General features: G+C 43.5%; 1 protein-coding gene across 5 annotated transcripts in view; it reads left to right on the plus strand.

The window, feature by feature from the left end:
* The first annotated feature begins 641 nt into the window (after positions 1–641).
* The window catches only part of LOC119188187 (uncharacterized), a 67,357-nt gene continuing 48,868 nt past the window's right edge, over positions 642–19,130 (plus strand). The window contains exons 1-11 of one of the 5 annotated variants that reach the window (XM_075894751.1): positions 642–732; positions 2,712–2,810; positions 3,856–3,972; positions 4,780–4,958; positions 5,661–5,843; positions 6,304–6,375; positions 7,001–7,095; positions 9,553–9,691; positions 10,744–11,131; positions 11,213–11,646; positions 15,490–15,894. In XM_075894751.1, coding sequence (XP_075750866.1) covers positions 2,807–2,810; positions 3,856–3,972; positions 4,780–4,958; positions 5,661–5,843; positions 6,304–6,375; positions 7,001–7,095; positions 9,553–9,691; positions 10,744–11,131; positions 11,213–11,646; positions 15,490–15,894 — 2,016 coding nt within the window. In that variant the 5' untranslated portion in view covers positions 642–732; positions 2,712–2,806. Of the gene's footprint in view, positions 733–760; positions 1,505–2,711; positions 2,811–3,855; positions 3,973–4,779; positions 4,959–5,660; positions 5,844–6,303; positions 6,376–7,000; positions 7,096–9,552; positions 9,692–10,743; positions 11,647–15,489; positions 15,895–19,130 lie in introns of those variants that run through there. The other 4 variants (XM_075894757.1, XM_075894737.1, XM_075894744.1 and 1 more) reach the window with 4 other exon arrangements.

A 19,130-nucleotide genomic window follows, 5' to 3' on the forward strand; every position in this document is an offset into this window, starting at 1 on the left:
GGTATTCTTATCGTTCAATGACATCGCACAGTTGACGGGCCTCTGGCATGTAGCCTTCATCGAAATGCGACGGTTGGACCGAAATCGAACCCTCAACTTACGTGTCAGCAGTCGAGTACCGCACATAAAAGTGTGGTTGATCAACCTTTTCCCGTACCACTCTTCTTCCGCCAAAACAATTATGGCGACGCATTTGTACAGCATCAGCGTAGCGCCCAAATGATCATTTTGTTTAATATATAATACGTATACATTTACATGTACAAACGCGAACACATGCATAAGCCTGACTTGCTACCCTTTTTGAAATGAAAACCCGGCTAAACGAAAATTTCGGGAGGGGCACGTACGCACGTACTCGGGTGTACCAACCCATTATGCTATCGCAGCCCTTCGAGCATTTTACGTTGACAAGCAAAGCCATTCCCCACCATCTACCTTACCACATCCAGCTTCATAACTGCAGCCGATGTGTAAAGTTGTGTTTGCTCTCTCTCTCCCCACTCGTGCGACCACGGAGGAAGGAAAAGGTGCGTGCGATTCAAGAGCTAGGTAGCGCGACGCTCCGTTCCACTGCTTCCGCAGATTCGCGCCAAAATTCTAAAATTACGTCATCATGAGACGTCACATGCACCGTCTGCTGGCGAAAGGCGTTCCAAAACATGCGCCGCCTGCCGGCAAGATTTGCTTTTTCTCGCGAGGAGAGACGTGCGGCATTTACTTGAATCTATGGTGAGTAATATTATCCTGCTTCTATTCCGTACCACTCGTCTTGAAAACAACCCTAGAGACGATGATTAGGGGCCTGAGCCGCCGGAGACTCGCTGGCGTCCTCAGAGAAGCAGCCAGTTCGACTGTGTTGCCACTGCAAATGTGGGCTTTCCTAGGCCTTTTTAAGTCACCGTTGCCTTTCTGCGTTTTGACGCCATGGCCGATTAGGGCGCCACAGCTCTGCCATATATTCGCTGCCTTACACCCGAAAACTGCAAAAAATATTTTTTTTTCTCGCTCATGATAAGTTATTTCGGTTGGCAAACCTGTCCGGCTTGAGCATTTAGCGGACGTAAGATACGTATCGTCGTAGATTTAAGTGTAGTTAATGTTACTGTTATAAGTTGTGTGCCTCGGGCGAGGTTGGGCCAGTTTGGCATTGTTCAAGCAGTTGTTCGCGCCTAGCCGGGTGTCATTCGAACCCGACCTCGTTTACCTGATGAAAAACAGAGATCTTGAACGGAAGCCGATGACGCTACATCGGTGGTCACGTTCGTAAAACAGTTCCTGTTGCTGCATTCGTTCCAACGGGATGCCAGCAAGAACGCGAGCGAAAGATCGCCTAGAAATGTGCCTGCCAATCGTCACTGGTCGGCACCGTTTGTGCGTGGCGGGATCACAGAATAAAATTTTGTTTTCCTATCGCGTGAATCGACAGCATTGCTTCGAGAACGCTGCCTGAAACTCCGGGGGCTATGCAACGTTTTGCGGTTGACCAGACGCGCACTCTTAGGTGATGTTTCAGTTCCCGAAACGCTGCCACTCATTTCTGCTTCGCGCCGGTTGTTGTTGTTGTTTTTTTTTTTTTCGTGATAAGATTGTTTTAAGTGGAGTTTGTGCTGTTTGGAAGGAGCAGGCTACGTTAAGGTTTGGTGACCATTTTCTTGGAATGTTTTGCATCTGGCGGCTGTCCTAAACCGTCAACGCTACCTTATGCGCGCTCTTTGCAGTAGCGTTCAGAATTACAACAAAGGGATGATTCCCTGCAACGGGTAATCTTCGAAGTCTTGCCTGCCAAATCGTCCAGCTCATGCAGTACAAGAGCCTATTGCAGAATTCAGTCTTTACCGTTTTTAACACGCATAGGTCGAGAAGTAAAACGAAGTTAAATGGTGCGTGTCACAAAGCTAGTTTCGCCTACCAGTATATTTGTCTTCGATTTCCCATAGCTAAATAATGTCAAATATAGTTGGTAACTGCTACTGTGATTATTTTTATTACAATGCAGACCCAACCCAGTATGAGAAAAGCAAACAGAACAGCAGTTCTGCAAAAGGAATGTCAACTTCAGAATCATAAATGAAACACTTATGTTCTACATTGACAATTTCTAAGAAACAGCTGGAGAAAGTGTAACTATAGGATAGACGAGCCTCCAATCAATGCACTTTTTTTTTTCTAAGAAAATGGGACAAGCTGCTGTAAGCATCTCTTGGCGTTGTGAAATTGCTGTTTCACACGCTAAATGCTTCACCAGTATCACTGCCTTGAGAAAAATTATCTAAGTGAACTAAACATTTACTCTGACATGTCATGTCCAACTGTGCGATTGCCTAGTGTCACCCTAAAATGCCTCCTTCAATTTGTTAGAGCAGTGGCTAGCCAAAACATACTTGATCTTTGCATGAATCGTTTCCTTAGCTATTTGCTTCAGTGCAGTGTTTTTTTATGGCAGCAATTTGTATTATTTACGGCATTCAAGATATGAAATCTGCATAATGAGCTACCGCGAAAGTCACCATGCTCCTACTTTTCATAACCCCCTCTCCCCTGCCCTGCCCCCCCCCCCTTTTTTTTTTTCTTGTGGTTGATGTAGTGACCGTGACTACATGCTTGTATTGATTTTCTTGTATCTTGTGTGTGTGTGTGTGTGTGTGTGTGTGTGTGTATGTTTAAGCTTTCGAGTGGACAAATGCTTACAGTGATGATACTTGCTGCAGGTTACGAAGTCCCGTTTTTTGACTGTTCCAAGAAGAATGGTACCAGGCCACTGACGAGAGAAAGTAAAAGCTACTCTTGCCAAGTTTTAAGAACCATGGGTTAGCAACTTTTCTCTTTTCTTTCTTGGTGGTGGTATGGAGAGAGGGTAAAAAGCTACATCTGTCAGAACACTTCATGAGCTCGGGCACTTTTTTTTTTTTTACAACGTTCGGTTTACTTTCAGTAGACACGTGGCAGCATCCAGCCGCACCCGCATTAACTATGCAGCTCACAATGCTGAAATCAGTCAGTAGCCTTGGAATTTGGGTTTACGGCATCATTTTTCGAGAGAACAGCAATAAATTTTCAGCTGACAATTAATTGCAAATTCCAGACTGCGCTGTAACATTTGGCTCACATGCTCTCTGGAACCTCGTCTACCAATGCTGAAAAAATGTTACACAGACCCTTTAAAATACACGTGCTAAAAGTATACAGTCTGACCTACATATATTGGATTAACATGTAACAAATTATTCTGTATATTGAATGTGTTATCAAGAAAAATTAGGTACACTAATTTATCTACTTCTTTGTGATCTCTTTCAAAATTTATATATTTGGCTTTGTGTTGTAAGAGATTGTGCATAGAAATGAGAGCTAGTGATACATCTAAAGCAGCCATAATTTTTAATTGCATCCCCTGAAATTTCAGTTAATTCATGAATGAGGTTTCGCAGAACTCTTGTAGATATAGCAAATTTATATGCAACCTTTAATTTGTTCGTTAAGTTTGCCCACTTTCGAAATGATCTGAAAGGTGCAGCTTACAAAAATGGTCTTTTTTTTTTTTTTGAGTGATATGCTTACTGACTTTAAACAACTTTTAGGATATTCCACTTTTGTGTAAAAAAGAACTTTGTCTAGCTGCGTTTGCAGATAGAAGTGGTCATATCTATACCAATTGTTCCTGTGGTCAAGGTGCATTTTGTCATTTCCTGAGAATATATTTTATGTAGCCTCTATATATGTCAGAAGTAACATGTTACGAGATTTATATAATGGCATTCCTTCACTGTCTCTGTGTACTTTACATTGTTTAAATGGCACTATGTCATTGTCATGTTTCATTGTTCTGATTGTGACACCTTGCCTCATTTTCAGACTTCTTGAAATGTGGTTCATGTGCCACCATTTTCCACGAGCTTGACACGTTTATCACGCATAAACAAAAAGGATGCACTGGAAAGCCTGAAGATGCTGAGACCACAGAGAAAAAAGGTTTCTATTTAAACATTGGCAGATATTTTTTCAATAGTGGCGACATTCAAATAGGCTATTTACTTGGTTATCGCATTTGCTGACTTCAAGTGGTGATGCCATTCTTGGTGCATACGTACAAGATTAAGATGTTGGTAGGCAAATGTGGGGGTCATTCAGATACTGGCCCCTTAAGGTGTTTTCACCTCATGTTACTTTTATTTTTGAGTCACATTCTCCTATTTGTAATCACTGATCACTTTGTTTGTGTCACAAATTCAGGAAAAATTTTGTCAAGGCATATGTGCATTGTGGTTATACCACATTCTCACATTAACTGTTCTGTTAACAAGATACATAGGAGGAAGTCATCCAATGGGGTTTCTGGAATTTAGGAAACTGCTCCAATGAAGTTAGCATATAAATATATTGTGTTGCACGCTAACATAGTATTTTCTGGAATGTTTATTTAATGGTGATATCATATATCCATTCTTCAGGAAAGGTCAAATTGCTTTGACAACTGCGGACTTTGTCGTACTTTATTAAAATATAATGTGTCCTTGTTATAGCAAAGGAATATCAGGCACAAAAGTGTCTTTTATAACTCTATTTGATATTCGTTATCTTGCATTTAATTGTTACATGAAGAACTTATAATTAATTTTGTTGCAACTGATTATTTGTTATGTACGTTATATCAAGTTTGGTTAGCACGTTATTACATATGGATACCACGAAATAGCCAAAGGCTATTGCCGCATTCATATTCAATAAGACTTCAGCTAATGTTTAAGTGCTCCAACTCTTGATTGTTGCTGACCACAGCTACTGCAGAGAATGTTAAGAAATCGACACCAAAGGTGGAACAAGAAACGACAGCCAAGAAGTCCGTCAAAGATGAAGATGCATCCGAAGACAAGAAAGCTCCTGCCGCTCCCTCAGCCTCTAAAAACAATGGCCTACAGAAGGCAGGTCGGCGTGGCTTTCCTGGCTACATGCATCAGGTGAATATCGGCTACGTAAAGGCTGCTTGCATTATGGAATCCAAGTTCTGTGCATCACTAGTAGTTGTTTGTATTCGCAAAGGGGAAGCTGCTGAGCTGAGACATGTTTTAGCTACGCCGTGAACATCACGGTCATTAGTCGGGTATTTCTGTAGATGCTCCCTGATTCGCAGTTGCAGTTTCGCAAATCAAAGTCGTAATCAAGAAAAGCATGAAGGAGTAATTACACTGTGGAAATTTGAGTCATGTGCTTGCTGTTGTTAACATAGCAGATCCATGCTCTACAAATCCGAGGTATTGGTAGTGAGTATAAATGCTCTTCTGATAGCTGGCCTGGTTTCAAGACGTGCCCTTTCTATATGTGTTAAAGATGTAGTTAGGAGAAGCGGTGAGTCATGCAGCACAGAGTGTGCTCTAGGACAAGTGTTTGGCAATATGTGGAATTGTGCACCAATGAATAAGAAACAACTTTTTCACAGGTGAGAGTTCAGAGCGTTACATGGAAAAGGTTGGTGAGTGATGGCATGATATTAGGCACAGTACATCTAAACTGAAACCAATCTGTATCACATGTTCAAAGAACAAACATTTCGGTCTGTTGTTTGGAACAAACATTATGATTTGTTGCTGTTTCATTTATTGGCAAGCTTTTTTTTTAATGCTTTTTTTTCTGGTCATGGCCTTTTTACTTTCTGTATGCAGCGCTTGCGGCAACAAAAGAAGCTTCAGATGCAACGTGCCTGCAAGGTAGCAGCCGCTGAGCGGCAGCAGCAGGCCTCCAAAGCCCAGCAGACACGAACGCATGCTCCTGGAACATCTCTTGCCTGTGGTCGCTGCGAAGGCTGCAGCCGAACTGAGGACTGTGCTCAGTGTGCCAACTGCACGGTGGGTCTACAGAAGAATGGTTTGAATAGTTAGGCTAAACATTTGCGGAAAGCCAGCCTCCTCTTTCTTTCATTTTTCTTTGCTTTTTAGAAAATTTGGATTTTTTTTTATGTACGCCTTAAGAAATGATGCTCACAATATATACATAAACTTTGTCTGTTGTCAAGGCATCAAGTCGAGGAGCGGCATTGACATGTGTTTGTTGAGGCTTGTTCTTATTCACAGGTATTGTTACTGATGCTGTGGCCAGAGTTGTCCTGATAACATACTCCTCAGCTATTCATTCATGTGTTCTGGCACTGCTGCTGAATAATTATGTGCAGCGCAGTGACATGCTTTAGACTCCTCTACCATGCTGTTAAGTGGTGCGGCTTTAGTGATGGCTCACCCCGTAGTTAATGCATTTCACCTTACTGCTATGCAGTACTGAAGAAAGCCTTCTTTCTTCTTGCTATCCTAGGAGAGAAGGGTGGGTGCTCGAGGGCCAAGGAAAAAATGCCTGCTGAGGCGCTGCGAAAACAGCACAGCACAGGTTAGCTCATCAACTGTTCTAGGCACATTGTTCTTTGGCGATACAGCTTGCATATTTGCTTGGCTTTCTATGGTTAGCTCCCAATCCTTTTACCCAAAGGCACATTGTGGCCTCTTTAAAATCAGCTGCCTCAAAAAAAGGAGAAAATTGTCACTGTAAGAGAAATTTATTGTAGCTGAGTTTACCATGTTAATTATTTGAAGTTTCCCACTTTCTCTCTTTTCTTTTTCTTTTACATTTAATTTTATTGTGGCCTCTTTTAACTAGCACTTCCTCAAATGGCACTCTTGCATGGTTTCCCTGCACATCCTTGAACAGACCTTTATGCAACCTAGATCTTGAAATAAGCATTGGCACAACATATTAGCATCCCTCAGTATTGTCCGACAGGGATGCTGTTTTAACCACAGAGGCCTACACTTGGAGTGGAACCTTCCTGCCATGTTTGATTAACATTTCCTACCCTTCGGTAAACGCAGTCCTGAACCGTTTCTCTGTATGCTTGCTTTGCTATGCTAAAATTTGTTAGGTTGCAGTTTTCTATGCTTTACAACATTCATGGTTTGTGTTTTACGACTGAAAAAGCTTACAATGTCCTATCTCGTTTCCCTTGTTTTTGTGGCAGAAAAAGAAAGTGTACATAGTGGAGAAAATACTAGAGAAGAGAGTGAATGCCGCCGGAAAGGTTGAATATCTCCTCAAATGGAAGGGATACCCAGAGTAAGTTTCTGGCACTGGACTTCAACTTGCCATGCATGACTTTGCTACCACAAAAGATTATTTATCACCATATTGTGGTAGCATTTGTGAATTCCACTATACTCTTTAATTCAGAACTGCACAACAAATGAAAATATTTTGCTAATACGCGTCAGTGTTTAAGTATTAACATTTAAATGGCAGTCAAAGTAATCATTGCAGTGGCTGCGGTGAGAACTAAAAATAAGCCCTCATGTGATGTTGTTTTCATTTTGTCATTTTTTGTCTTCAGCTGTTTATAGTATCGTAGACTAATTTGAGATAGCGAAGTTACAGTGTCTTTTTTTATTGCCCCGAGAAAAAAAAAAATTTCCACACGAGCTCACTGTTTTTCCCACTTTAGCTACTGCATAGCACAGCATTGTCAGCATTAGGTTTTGGCTTCAATGAGCCATTTTGCATGCATTTGCAAGCTATGAGAAGTTATGAGGAGTCTGATTGTAAAGAATGGTAAGTTTTTACATGTTCTGTAATTCACTTGCTGTGTAAAAACTCCTGTGCCCACAATGTTTACCCTAGTGCTTAGTCCTAGAATGTTGTCGACTTTTGCATCTAAACATTCGCAGTAGTCTCTTAGCAGCGAAGTGAGGAAACTTATTACTGCCAAATCTGGTAAATATCACTTACTGTATTTTTGCGCGTATAACCCGCCCCTGCATATAATCCGCACCCCCACTTTCAGCTCACCGAGAAAGAAAAAAAAAAAATCCTCGCGTAATGCCCGCACATTTGATATACAGGAAAGGCTGTACAAAAGCTACTGCTCAAGCAACATAGCACATATGTAGACAGAAAAAGCTTTATTTAGCAAGCAGAATACGCCGTCTGCAAGGCCAGTCACAATTCACTCACTGTCGCTGCTCTCGCTAGAGCTATCACTTGAGCCGCAGTCCTCACTATTATGCACAAGGTCATCTTCGGTTCCATCCATGTTGTTTGCGATGTAGCATTTCTTGAAACTTTTTCGCACCATCTCAACTGGAATGGCCTTCCATGCCTCGACAATCCACTTGCAGAATAGGGCAATATCAGGCCTTCGGACTTGTCCTGTCAGCGTCAAGTCGTAGCAGCCTTCAGCCATCCACTCGGCATAATAGCGCTTGACATGCGCTTCGAAGGGCTTGTTAAGCGACACATCTAGAGGCTGCAACATTGACCGGGCCTCTTCTCCCATACCGTCTTGATCCAGTCTACGAACAAGTCACTGTTCATCCACGCATTCTCGTGTGTGCGCACCACCACACCGGCAGGCAAATGAATCTTTGGTAGAGTTTCCTTTTCAAGATGACGTACGATCGCAGTTGCGTGCCGTCGGCGAGGGCACAAAGCAAGACTGTGATGCGCAGTTTCGTGTTCCCGCCGGTCAGCATGCTCACCGAACTGCTGCCTGTCTTCTCAATCGTTGTGTCCAACGGCATTTCAAAATAAACAGGAGTTTCATCCGCATTGCCGATTTGCGAGAAAATGTAATCGTGCTGCTTTCGCAGGCCAATTACATATCTCTGGTACTTGAGCAGCTTCTCCTCATAAGAAGCCGGCAAACGTTGACATATTGTAGTCCGCCGTCTGATTGAGAGCCCTTGCCGCTTCAGAAAGCGGTGCAGCCATCCGCGGCTCGCACGGAACTCGTGAGGTAGGTCTAGCTCCCTCGAAAGTTGCCCCGCTTCCACTTGGGCCATCTCGGTCGATACGGCGTGACCCCTCCTTCTCACATCTTCGATGAACTTTACTAGCTCCACCTCCAGCTCAAGGTAGGCACCGGTCTTGGGGCCACGAAATGACCTACGGTCGCGGTGCGCGGCTTGTTGGCTATCTTTCTTCTTTCTCCACAGTCGCACGCAGGACTCGTCCACATCGTGCCGTCTTCCCGCTTCGCGATTTCCATATTCCTCGGCGACGGCGATGATCTTAAGCTTTTGCTGTGCCGTGAAGGCCTGCCGCCGTACTCTACTCATGGTGACAGAACAGATCGACTTAGGCTTGGCGAACGGGTCGAGATGTGGAGAACTAGCGGTATCAGTGAGGTAAAGAGCGCTCACACTCTGCAACAACTTGACAGCACTACCCCTTCTAGTACACTGTAACAGCACCCTGGAAACAACTTAACCGAAATGCATGCCTGCTACTGCGTCAAAAAGTAGTACATTAATTTACTGATAATATCTCTATAGGCACTATAACATCTCATTTGCCTTACTGTCGAAATTCTACATAAAGTGGGAACTCAGCCTTTATATGACACTAAAGGCAATTGGCTACAGCGTGTTCAATAAAGCCTTACTGCTGTTTTCGGCGGCGGCTTGTCATTCAAACACTACCGGGAATAAATTTTGCAGACCTGACTGAGCAGACTTGGGTGATCCCATGCACTAGGAGTCTGCACGCAAATACCGTGTTTTCATTGTGTTTTTTTTGCAGCTCAGAAAACTGCTGGGAGCCGGAAGAAAACATTATCAGCAAGCGACTCATTCATTTATTTGAAAAAGAACAAGAGGCTGCCCGCACTGAGAGCAAAACGGATGCCAAAGATGAACTCGGCAGCTCCTCGAGCAAAGAGGTGACCCTGTAGTCGGCATTATTTGGGTTTTAGTATTTGCTATTTATTGCATGATTAGTATTAATATCGTGCTTATTAGTCCTAAAAACTTTGCTGCAATCGAGGTCTGCGCTCATTAATGCTGTTGTGAAGAATATAAGGTATCACAGTTGTCGAGTATTGTGCATGTATGTTTGTCAACAAGTTTTGATTCACTGTTTACTGTGTGCATTGCTGGATATCACAGTGATTACTGGACTTGGTGGCAGTGAGAAAGTATGGTTGTGCTCATTTTATAAGTTGTAGGTATTGTGAATGTTTTCTTGAACGTAATAACCATGGCACGATGAGAACAGAATTTTTTCAAATGTATTTATTTTCAGTAAATTCAGAATGATTGCAAAATGAAATTGAAGCAATAGGCATAACATTTGCCCACAATACTCTCTAAAACTTGTCTCTTTATTTCATAGGTTGCACATTTTATGTGAACTGCTTCAGCAATTGCCCAATGTGAACATTTATATGTTGGACTTGTATTTCAGTGTGACGAGTAGCGGTAAGGGCTCAAGCTTTCCTTGAAAGCATTTGTGAACGCTGCTCCATATTAACAGCAATGCATTGCTCTGCCGGAAAAATGGCTCACAGCTGGGTCATGACCGGCCTCGCATCAAAATGATGGTAGTAAAACTAGTTTGCATTCAAAACAATCAGTAGTTTAATGCAGATCTTTTTAGAACTTGATGGAAACCGTGACAGTTGCTTCCAAGTTTTTTTTTTTTTTTCAATATTTAATCATTTTAAATATCAAAATGCAAACCTCTGCTAAATGTGTTGTTCAGTCTTTGTCTCTCATTTACCGCATTGCGCATTTACCCTAAGTGTGTTAGTTTACCAACTTTCCCAGCTTGCCTTGTTATTGAAGCTTTCTTTTAGTGTACGAAACCTGCATTTAATGTTATGCTGAGTGTTGCTTAAGCTTGTAAATGCATTGTAGGTCCCAGTAATCTCATTTGTAAGCTGCCTATTGACGTGTTGCTGTGTTGCTGGTTTGATCTTATGGCACTTACCAGATAAAAGACGAGGATGAAAGCACGAGTGAAGATGCGGAAGCAACCACCCATAAGCGCATATTCTCGGCACTGGGCCTCCACCGACAAGGAGAGGAGCTCGCGACACCCACTACCGAACCAGGTCGCAGAGGCCGCAGTAGTAAGTCAGCTGCAAAAGACTTTATTAAGACAGTGTGCAGCAAAAGGTCGCGGAGCCCAGAGTCACTTGCTTCTTCAACGCGAATCTCGAACGCATCAACAGGCACTCCGCTGTCCAAACAACCTTCAACCATAATGAGTCCGAGCGCTCGGGAAGGGGCTGCTGGTGACGCAGCGGCATTGGGTGAAGTGAAAGAGGAAGAGACAGAGTCCATAGCAATCATCTACATCCCAAATCCGGACGATCCCGGCAAGTACATTACTGTGAAAGGGGATCATCGGCAAGTGAGTGCCTTGGACAGGGTGGACCTGAACCCTGTGGTTGTTTTAGGTCCCAAGCATCCGGACATCAGAAGCATACCCGGGCCATCGAGTGGTGGTACAGGGACGGAAACAAAGGAGCCAGCCTCATCAACGGCCGCCAAGTCACAGGAAGAGCCACGAGTAATCAATGTGGAGGTGGTTCAGCTAGGCTCTCTCGAAGAGGAAGGGGAAGGTGGCTCGTTCTCTTCGCCCTACCGCAAACCGTCGGTGGTCGCTCGAGCACGCATGAAAGCTGTTGGAATGTTCTCATCACCGTCGCGCCAGATGGCCTACCACCGGGGTCCTGGCAGGCCACGCAAGACAACCCTCTCAGTGCCTACGCCATCTCGCAGAGGCCGCAAAAGGAAACGGCCGTCCAGGGATGACTTCTACTACGGCGATGATGATACAGAGTTTGTACCTTCCGTGTCCCGTTCGACCAAATGCAAGACTGTGGTTGAGGTGAGCTTCCTAGTGTATGTTGTTAGTCCAAATGATCAATTATATAGATGGGTCTTAGCTCGATTACACTGCTTTAGTGTGTTAAATTAATGAGCTGAAACAGATACAGTTGAACCTCTTTATAGAAGACGTGCACTGGAGAGAAATTCTTGCCTTTTGTATGAGAGGTCTTTTATAAGCAATATGACTCATGCATTTTCTTCTTAACACCTATTTCGAAGTAGGCGTGCTGGTATCCTTTATATCCATTTGTCTCCCACATGAGTGTCTCTTATACGGAGGTCCAACTGTACAATAACACTGACAATAAACTGTCGATGCTTGTTATGCAGGGCTATGCATATGGATGTGCTTTCATGAGCTATACAGCAATAAACTTAGCCTGTTGAGACTTATAGAGTTAGGCATCTCACTATTTGCCACAGATCTGTGATAAATTAGGTGTGAATATCGTGTATGAGTGTGTGAATGTTTCAAAATTTTGAATAATGAATTCAGTGGCTTTCTATAAAATTGACTGCTTGAATCAAATGGTGCCTAATAATAATGTATATTTTTCAAATAATTTTCTAATTATTGACACTAATTGAAGGCATTAGAACAGTGAGGGATCATTTTTGTTGTTTTAATGATTGGGTTTCGAAGAGACCTGGCAATGCAAGCTTTTATAGGATTATTTATATTTATTGTGGGGATGACTCATGAAATGTTGGTTCATTTTTGTCTCAGTTTTATTTAGCTGAGGACGAATTATGATCTTGAATACAGAAGTAACGGCTGTGGTGCAATCTGCAATTACTAAATATCTCGAAAAATAGTTGCTGTTCTGTTCGAGCATACCTCAGTTTACTTAATTGTGGCATTTTTTTCTATTGAATGACGAAACGAATTTTAGTTAGACTCTGGAAGTTGTTGAGCTAGTAATAAAGAGCATCATGTTGCATGAATTTTTGTAATCTGCCCATTAGAAGCTGTGAAAACTAATGTTATGAGGCAACGCGAAATCATTATGTGAGGAGGCGAGCTTGAAACCCTTGGCGCTCGCCCTGTGTTGTAGCTTTCACTAGCCGAATTCTTTCCCTGCCCTCTTCGGTGTGTGAGTGGCAGGATCACATCATGTGCACACGATGTCACGAGCGCATGACATGCCCGGACCAACCTGAGCCCCACCGAGCACGGCCACTAAATTAGCAACTGTGCCCTGAGACGGGAGCAGTGTTGTGGCGGCATTCTCTGCTCTTTGTCTCTGCAAGCTATGCCAAATGCACCCTCGCCGATGACTTGGCTTTCAATCTATTACTGAAAATAAAAGCTGTGATATTTGTATGGACGCAAACTAGCAGTGTGCCGCATGAATATTCAGTCAGACACGCGATGAATAATTCGCCTAATGAGCACTGGAACGCTGTAGAAAATTAGCTTTGTTAGATTTGTTTTAAGCAATGGCATTTGCACTTTGCACGATGTGGAAAGAGCAAAAACAAGAACGCATTTGACATAGAGAAATTTGCAGAAAATTTTAAAAAAGAAAACGCACAAATTTTGTCTGTGTTTTATTGTTGCTCTCATTGTGTTTTCTATAACAATACCTAGAGAGGATTCTGGCACTGCAATCATGTATCTCCATGGGAATTGTGGGAAGTACAGGCTTCGTATTGGATTGCATTAGCTAGCAAACTGCTTACGAATCTCTTTCTAATTTCAGATTCGTTCTTTGCAAAGGGTGGGTAGTGGGGTGGTGTGCAAAGCACCCAAGCAACGCCTTTGTTGTTCAGAGAGGCTGCAGACCGCTAGGTCTGAGATTTGCTGTGGCTTTGGAGCTTTATAAGTCGTATTTGATGGTTTAAGTGAAGCGTCACTCGCTCACTGCTGTCATAGATGTAGTGTCTCATGCCAGTGCAAAATATTACATCGAGTTCTTGTTTTTTTTTTTTGTAAGCTTGTCTTGCCAAAACATGTTTAAGTTGACTGCAAAATGATGCCGAAGCTAAGTAGACGCACCGTTACACTCCTTTGGCTCGACTTCACAACAAAACTAGAGGTGCGTTGGGGGCAGACGATTTAGACAGATGCACCTTGGCACCGCAGCAGATGAAACGTTAAGTGTTTTTCACTTAATACTGTACTATTATTTCCATAAATAGATAATGCATATATGATGGAAAAACAAGACTTTGTTTGCAAGTGTTGTAAAAAAAAAATTCATTAGATCTTGACGCCGAATCTTAAAGGCAATGACAGAGTAATGCATACCCTGGTGGTTAACTTTGTCCAGGTTTCACTTCTACCCCATGGGCACAAAAACTTTTTGCATCAAAATTCATGCACAAAAGAATGAAGGAAGTTTCAATTACACATAGCTTTATATCACCTTGTTTCACACTCTGCCAACAAGAGTCATGAATCTCAAGAGCGTAATACTTCGGAAGCAGATCCGAAGCCTGTACTTCCCATAATTCCCATGGGAGTACAAGCGCCGCTGAAGGAGCCCGCTGAAGAAGCCCGCTGAAGGAGTGCCAGATTCCTTTCTAGTTACTATTGTATGAAACTCTATGATCTTAAGTTTTATTCGTCTGTTCAAGCAACGGATTATGCAAACTAGACGTCATGTTCAATAATTATTGCAGTGTCACATGCTGCTGTTAGCTATGTCAGAGCACAGTTGTCAATTCCGGGGCAGCGACGTCACAGCACTACCATTTACGTAGGGCCACTGCATCGTGTACGTCATCCCCTCATTCGCTGGGCACCTGCCCACGAGGAGATGAGCAAGCAGCATTCAGTTTGACATTTGACCTGTTTCTGTGGTGCGTAGCATTGAAAATTTTGGCAGACATGATCGTGAACACCCAGGGTATGTATAGCGCTCGTCAGATCATAATTGTCAAACCTGGTTAGGGGCCCTCTAAAAGCAATTCTAATGCTCCTTTTTAAACCTAGTGAATAGTTGTTTCAAATAAATCACTATAGAAGCCTAAGGTTGTTCTGGAAATGGTTTTCTTACAATTAAAAAACTACTCGAATTTTGTTCGATTCTTATTCGTATTCAATTTAGAGCCATCACTATTCAATTCGTATTTGACTCAGTTCTAAAATTTGCTACTTGCAGGCCCCTACATTGTAAACATCTTTTTTATATAACGTATGGGAATGTAAAGAATAGAACAATAATCATTTGTGAATGCATGCCATTCTGAGCAACTGACGACAAAAGGCAAATCAAGCTGTATAAATCAGTTTTGACACCCTTCGTCTAAATTGCTGGGAAATCTATTGTCTGCTGCGAGTGATGATATAGTCTTTGATTAGGCTTCAAAGCAAGAATATCAAAATTCAGTGCAAGTTCGGCTACTGACTAGCACGCAGCACACATTACACCAGCAGCGTAAATTCAAGTGCTAGCACATTGAAAACAACAAGAATCTGTTGTGATTTTTACAAGTTTGCCTACATTTGTGGCAGTAGGGTTTTTGAATCACAAAGAGACAAGACTGCATTACACTGAGAAACTGGCTACATATCCAGCAGTTGCATGTTGCGTGGTAGCAATATTATGTGTGATAGGTGTTCGAATAGCTTTCCTATTTTTTATTTCTCCTGTCTTTCACAGTATGTTAGTACAAGTTACATTTCATGGGAAACCAAGTTTTTTCTTCTGTGTTATGTGGCCTGTACGTGGCAAGAAGAGCTGTTAATGGCTAGCTGTTAATGGCGGGCTATTTGCTTGCTACAGTGGTGCTTTTTCTCTCCATTTCATTATTGACCAATTTCACGCTCACGAGGTAGTTGTAACTCCTGTCTAATTTACTGCTCTCCAATGTACGGTGGTTATGCTTTGTCCAGGTTGTGGGTGAAGATGTAGACCCCTCAGCGTCTGTTGTGCCTGATGTGCCCAAAAGGAAAGTGGGCCGGCCGCGCAAATATCCACCACATCCAATGCACCACTTTTCACCAGAACAGCGCAAGATGTTGGCGGCTCGACGGGGTCGCAAGAAACTAACGCAGCCGCGTACTCGACGAAACCGCGTGTTTGTGGTAATGGCCGACGGCACCATGGTAGAAGTGTGCGGCACAGACCGACAGAAGGCGGTTGAGCGGGCAACCGAGAAGGTGCGCGCCATGCGGGAAGGTGGTGCCGACACACTCGCTACGGACGAAACGGACCCTGCTGAGGACGAGGACAGCATGCCAGCAGCACCGGCTGTGAGCATGGCAACAGCGCAAGCTACTGCTAAGGAATCTGCTCCGGTAAGTGCTGTATTTAGACTTTTCAACGTTATGCTACCCTGCAAGTCGGTACTACTCATTCCTTGATGAATGAGGCACTGATTCACAACTTTAATGCCAGCTGGTAGAGGCCTTGTCCAACATTTAGCAAATTTCCGTGTGTATGTATCATTAACTACAGTATGTAGTTTATCTTTGTTGTATGATTATTGTCAGAGAGCATTCGTCAACTAAGCCAAATTTTCCTATGTGCAGTGATCCCACTCTTGGGCCAACTGCGCCAATGTAAACCAAATCAGATTTACTGCGCCATCCTGATAATATCAATGGAAATTGTGCCAAACTTCGCCAAAGTCGGATTTTGGATGGTCCATCACCGGCAGTAGCCATGCCGGCGCGTCAGTACATGTGCACCTTGTTCTTGGGGCCACCAAAGTCACAATCACGTACCGACTTATTATTAGACGGAATAAACAGCAGTTGTGCGTGCGTCCTAAAATCTACTATGATATGTTTAATATCGACGCAACTCTGTTGTACAAGTCCGCTTAACGGCGAAACTCGCTCTCCGCAAAGGCTCCTGGTGTCTAGTCCAATTGGTAGCGCAAAACTGTGGCTGCGATTCATCGGCGGACGGCGTCCGTTCCAGGAACGCTGCTGATAGCTCATTTGAATAGTTGCGCGGCACGTAATAAAGAAATGTTCACTAATAACTTCACGGGTGCCCCCAGAGTGTCTGTCACGTCTATGTCAGGACGTTGTGATCTAATTTTCTGTGTTTCGCATCCGCAGGAGAACACGTAAATGGTGGGAACGCACTGACACTTCTCCTCTAGTATACTTTCTCGATGAATTATCATACAGAAGAGCTGTTTCGTAATTCCTTCCACCAGCACGTACATCCGTGTTTATAGTCGCTGTGGCGGTAAAAGCCCCTGAAAGACCCCCTGCCCTTTCGATGTCGAAGTTGCTGGGGTTCGAATTGAAAGGTCTCGCGTGCTTTATTTTTAAATATCATCTCATTTATAAAAGCATGCCTCCTGGTCAGAGCAGCCGCAATTCGGTTTTAATATGCGGAGTTATAATGAGGCCATAGCTGGCGGTTCTTGTATCGGAAGACCTGTGAAGCGGCTATGCCTTGTTAGACGTCCGCCTCTCGCTTTCCAAGGTCAACTGGTGACAGTTAAAAAAAATTAACACGGCATCGCATTTATTGCTTCGTATTGAAGAAAGGGGCCGGAGGCTGCTGCGTCGCTTCAAGTAGCTCGCGGGCTATCTCGAGGCATAATGAGACTGCTCTTGAACTTCTGTGCTATTAACCTCTGCTTCGCATTGAGATAACTGACAGCACGAAAGCTTCGGCAACTAGAGTGATCATTGTCCCTTTAGTCAGCGTTCTTTTGAGTTAAGCGATATCGGCAATATCATATCTAAAAGTGATCATTGTCCCTTTAGTCAGCGTTCTTTTGAGTTATGGGATATCGGCAATATCGGATCTAAAAGATACAATTTGTTAGTTTCACTTATGCTCTTAGCAAGGAACGTGATACCATTAAGTTGTATTGTTATACTAAATAATAAGGCTTGACGTCATCTGTGAGAAGCGTTAGCAGCAGTGTTGCAAATGCGCAGTGTTTGATATCCGCGACTTGGGTGATTAGAGACCCCAGAAATATCTCTTGGACGCCGATGCATGCACCGATGGAATCAGGCTTGTCTAGAGCACCCAGCCGGCCGCTACAGCTGGCGTTTTCTTTAGAAATATGTAAAGAGAGACGCCGTGATGCTACCAAACATGGTCGTACTGCGTGTTACGCCCTTCGGCTGTAATGTAAACATCAACGGAAACTTGTAGCTAATGTGAGATAGAAGCCGCGGCTACTAACAGTGTCGACAGGCACGCGCTCCGCCGCTCTAGACCAGTTTGATTCTATCTGTACCGCACGAGCGGCACGTATGAATTGATCTCCCAAATGGGGCAATGATGGCGGGGCCGCTGTTCTATCAAGGCTCAGTGCCGCTCTAGAAAGTGGAGCACTTTTCCGACAGTCTGTTCGTATTGATAGTAAAAGGTAGAAGGGTATACCAGCCGTAAATGGCATGTGCGCCAGTGATCACACCCTTAAAGCCAAAGTTCATAACAATGCCCCTCCCCCTCGCGTTTCTAGCTCCTTTCTGTCCCTTCCACTCAGGCAATGCGTTCCTCTCTGCTTGAGTAAGAATCGATTGGAGGCCTGGTGCATGGATATAATGTTATCGCATCCGGCCTCAGTGCTAAGGAGATAGGTCGCTATTCTTATCTCTGCTTTAGCCGTGTTTGTCGCCTCTGTTCACGCTCTTTTAGCCATGTGTTCAGAAGTTAAACAAAACATGACGGCCAGTGGCTTAGCCGGAGGGGGGGGGGGACACATTGGGAACGTGCGCCCCTCCACTTCCAAAGTTGTTTTCTCCATCGCATATATAGCACAATATAGCCTTTTGCTTGCCCCCGCCTTGAGATCAAGGTGCTACCCCCCTTCCAAATTTTTTAAACTTTTGGCTACACTCCTGGCAATAGCAAAACCAGTCAAGAATGTCCATATAATTGTTATCTCATTAAACGCAAAATGAATCTTGCCTTCAAGTTGTCTTAGGCGTTTGCATTAAAAGAAAAAGGAAAAGCCAAACTACCATCCCTGTTAATTTTTTTTTATGCATTGCTTTCTAGAGGACACTGTAGGTGTAGACAGAACGCCCTAGCCACATAAAATATTGCTGCAAAAAGAAACTGAAGTTTGATAAATTGTCTAGTTTCAGCACAGAAATGAGTGCTGTAGAGCATAGAGTTTCTTAATACACACTAGAGGGAACTCTGGCGCTAGTGTCTATGGGAGCTACAACACACGGCGCTTCAGCAAGCATGGGAATGATGGGTAGTACACACATTTGTCTAATCTTCGTACTTCTGGCCTGCTTCTGGCTCCATGTGTGTTCGTGTGGCTTGAGGCTGTTTTTTTTTTTTTTTTTACGAAAACGTAAATTAAAAGTGCACACATGAAAACAGCGGCTGCTGCCTCCATCAACATGACGACCCTGTGACAGTACAAAGGCTGACAGCTAACTCTTTTGGATCCAATATCGCGACAATCTACAAAACGCTAGTATAAGAGAATAAGTACAGCTACTCCAGGGAAAAACGCTCTTATTGCGCAATCCCTTCCTGTTGAGAGCGTACGATGTAGAACAGTGTACAAGCCGCACGTCTGCCAGCTATCCCA

The sequence above is a fragment of the Rhipicephalus microplus genome, chromosome 1 (genome assembly GCF_043290135.1).
Source record: "Rhipicephalus microplus isolate Deutch F79 chromosome 1, USDA_Rmic, whole genome shotgun sequence".
NCBI lineage: Eukaryota > Metazoa > Arthropoda > Arachnida > Ixodida > Ixodidae > Rhipicephalus > Rhipicephalus microplus.